The sequence below is a fragment of the Monopterus albus genome, unplaced genomic scaffold, assembly GCF_001952655.1.
Source record: "Monopterus albus unplaced genomic scaffold, M_albus_1.0 scaffold59.1, whole genome shotgun sequence".
Lineage (NCBI taxonomy): Eukaryota > Metazoa > Chordata > Actinopteri > Synbranchiformes > Synbranchidae > Monopterus > Monopterus albus.
Genome location: NW_018127939.1, coordinates 2,462,711 through 2,465,741, shown reverse-complemented (window position 1 = coordinate 2,465,741; position 3,031 = coordinate 2,462,711). Strand labels below are relative to the sequence as shown.

Sequence of the window (3,031 nt, the reverse complement as noted above, 5' to 3'; positions counted from 1 at the left end):
TCATGCATGCTGTGTATTGTTTGCATTCATTTATTTGACTATGTTATTATGGAGTACTTGGCATGATTCACCTCTGTTGGGAGGAACCACTGTACAGCAGTAATGTCCCTGGCCTGGAGTATATAAGGAGTGCAGCCAAAGTTTGTTAAACAATGGTAAATGGACTGATTTATATAGCGCTTTTATGCACTGGCCAAAGCGCTTTACAGGGAGATTATACACCATTCACCCATTCACACACCGATGACAACAAGGCTGCCACACAACGGCGCTAGTCAAGCCACCAGGAGCAATTTGGGGTTCAGTGTCTTGCTCAGGGACACTTAGGCATGTGGGGAGACCGGGAGTCGAACCACCAACTTGCTGGTAGAAGACGACTTGCCCTACCTCGTGAGCCACAGCCACCCCCAACAAAGCATAATGTGTCTCATTTTTACAAAAAATAAACACTCTTAATAATGTATAGTTTATTATTTTATACAACTAGGGGTTTAATTTACGTTTTACATGTAGTATTTCAAATGGCAGCATGGTGGCACGCTGTTGCCTCACAACATGAAGATTTCTGGTTCGAGCCCAGGGCGACCCGAGGCCTTTCTCTGTGGAGTTTGCCTGTTCTCCCCGGGTACTCCGGTTTCCTCCCGTAGTACAAAGACATGCATCTGTAGAAGTGTGTGTGGACAGGTCGCCCTGTGATAGACGGGCGACCTGTCCAGGGTGCCAAGTGTCGGCTGGGATTGGCTCTGGCCCCTCCGCGACCCTGTGCAGTAATAAGCTTCATAGATAATGGATGTATTTCAAATGTGCCACCTCTCTCTTAGTCTCGGTCACCCAATCCAAAATGTTCTAGATCCGCCCCTGGCTAACTCTTATAGGCACGTTTTCCTAGATGAAGGATTATTCGTGTCAAAGGAAATAATTTTGATATTAATTAACATCCCGCTGTCTTTTGCCATGTTGATTCAAGAGATTAGCTAGTTAATACAGTGAGGTGATGATGGCTCCACATGCTTCTGTTTCCTGAGAACTAAGATCCGCTCAGGGTGCAGCAAACAGACGCGTGTGTCAATACACACAGAAGACCGAGGAAATCTTCCTTTGCTACTCAATCAGTTGCTCAACGGAAAGACAGGCTTCACTTCACTTTTGTTTGCGTGGGTGTGGAGCGAGGGGAGGAGAGGAGGAAGGAAAGAAGGGGTGTTCCTCCTTGTCCCCTCCTTCTCACCCATTATATTTGACAAAAAAAACCCCACTTGACCAGCCTCCTCTCCATTCCCATGGATCGTGTTACGGGAGACTCCAGTACGAAGACATCTGCTCCACTAACAGCGGAGCGCGTCCCCGTGTCCCAGCCCTGCGACCGATCCAGCCTCCCGAGGTGCCCCCTCCTCCTCCTCCTCCTCCTGTGATCTCGCTGTTATTAGTGTTAACGCAGTGATCATGAGGAGCCACTGTGCGTGCACCCCCCACGTTTTCCGGCTGTAGTTCCCCCGGCTAGCGCGTCCCTGCTCCATCACCCTCCTGTGCGTCAGAGAGGCGAGTAGCGGCTTTGGAGCGAGAAGCAGACCCCGGTGCCGTATCGAGTAGCACATTTCTTTTTGTCTGTGCGCTCCGCAGGCTGCTGGCTGTGGGCTTTGCGGCTTCGCATCCTCCCCTCTGCTGGCTACTTTGTTGTAGGAGAGAACAACGAAAGGCGGATGAAAACAAAGATCCCCATGCCAGATGTTTGAAAACGCTTAAACATCGTGATAACAGATTTATTTTCCTTTCTACGAGCTTTTTTGTTCGTTTCTGACACCATGGATTCGGTGGAGAAGGAGTGTGGAGCGCTGGGTGGATTATTCCAGGCCATCGTGAACGACATGAAGGTAACACATAAATTAAAGTAGGCAGGGATTTTATCTGACCTTTGTGGCTGCACAGTGGCTGTTCACACGCATATTTTTTACTGCCTTTGTCTCATTCACTTGGTTCTCCCCCACTGGAAACACCGCTGCAGGACAAACTGAGAGATAAAACATGTTTCCCTTTGTGCTATTAGCATAATGTGCAGCAGGTCTGTCAGCGCACGACTCATATTGAATAATATTTCAGCCTGTGTATAAACAATAATTGCCTGAAATAAAAACAAAGAAAAATATTTATTTGGTTTTTTTTTAAATCTGGGGACATTAAGAAAAACAAAACAATAAAAAGTGGCCAATAATTTAGATTTTGTGTAATTATCACCCTACAAATGTTCTGGGGTGCCACTTGACCCCAAACAACTGTTCCTCCTTTGGTTTTCTATCTAGAATAAGTGTCAGACATGATGCTCTGAAAGAAAATAACTGGCTGATTCAGCTCAGCCTTCTGGACACAAACAGGCATGAAAGGTTATTGATTGTGCTTCCTGGTGTTTGGCCTTGTTGCAAGAACTCTCTACTTTAGCCATAAGTACATTACATTTTTGATCCAGGTCCTGCCTTATGTAATTGATTTGTATAAAAATGTCTTGCTATGCATCCTCAAGGTGGTCTAAAAAATTCTTTATGCAGGAACTATGGTATATGTCTCCCTTTATTTATCACATGCATGCAAGTGCATGTATTTGTGTGTGTGTTGGGGGAGGGGTCATGTCAAAGAAGTTGAACCAGGGTGGTCTGTTGTTGTTCACGACAACAGATGGAAAGTGTGAACATATACATCAGACCTAGAGGCAACTCCCAGTCTTCCCACTGAGGACGTTCATACTACAAAGGGTTAACAGCACAGAATAAGTGAAACATCAGGCAGCACTTTCCAAAGAACAGATTTCTTATTGATCACTGGCTCACAGGACTGTGATGCCATGTGACAGACTATTTATGGACCCTCATTTGTCAGGCTTCAGTGAAATGAGCTCTCGGCTATTGGCGGCCCTGGTTTGATTTCATGTATTTGCCTTTTGTGTGGTGCCCAAGCCAGGTCGAGAGAGAGAGCCAGAGCAGTCTGTGTATCGATAAGCAACACAGATGAGTGAGGCTGAAGCTCTGAGTCAGCACAGTGTCAG

The 3,031-nt window shown here is 46.3% G+C and overlaps 1 protein-coding gene across 3 annotated transcripts in view; it reads left to right on the top strand.

Annotated features, from left to right (window-relative positions):
* The first annotated feature begins 1,002 nt into the window (after positions 1-1,002).
* The window catches only part of mtss1la (MTSS I-BAR domain containing 2a), a 35,112-nt gene continuing 33,083 nt past the window's right edge, over positions 1,003-3,031 (top strand). Inside the window, exon 1 of one of the 3 annotated variants that reach the window (XM_020602972.1) lies at positions 1,003-1,868. In XM_020602972.1, the coding sequence (XP_020458628.1) occupies positions 1,800-1,868 (69 nt within the window). In that variant the 5' untranslated portion in view covers positions 1,003-1,799. The remainder of the gene's footprint in view (positions 1,869-3,031) is intronic. The other 2 variants (XM_020602973.1, XM_020602974.1) reach the window with 2 other exon arrangements.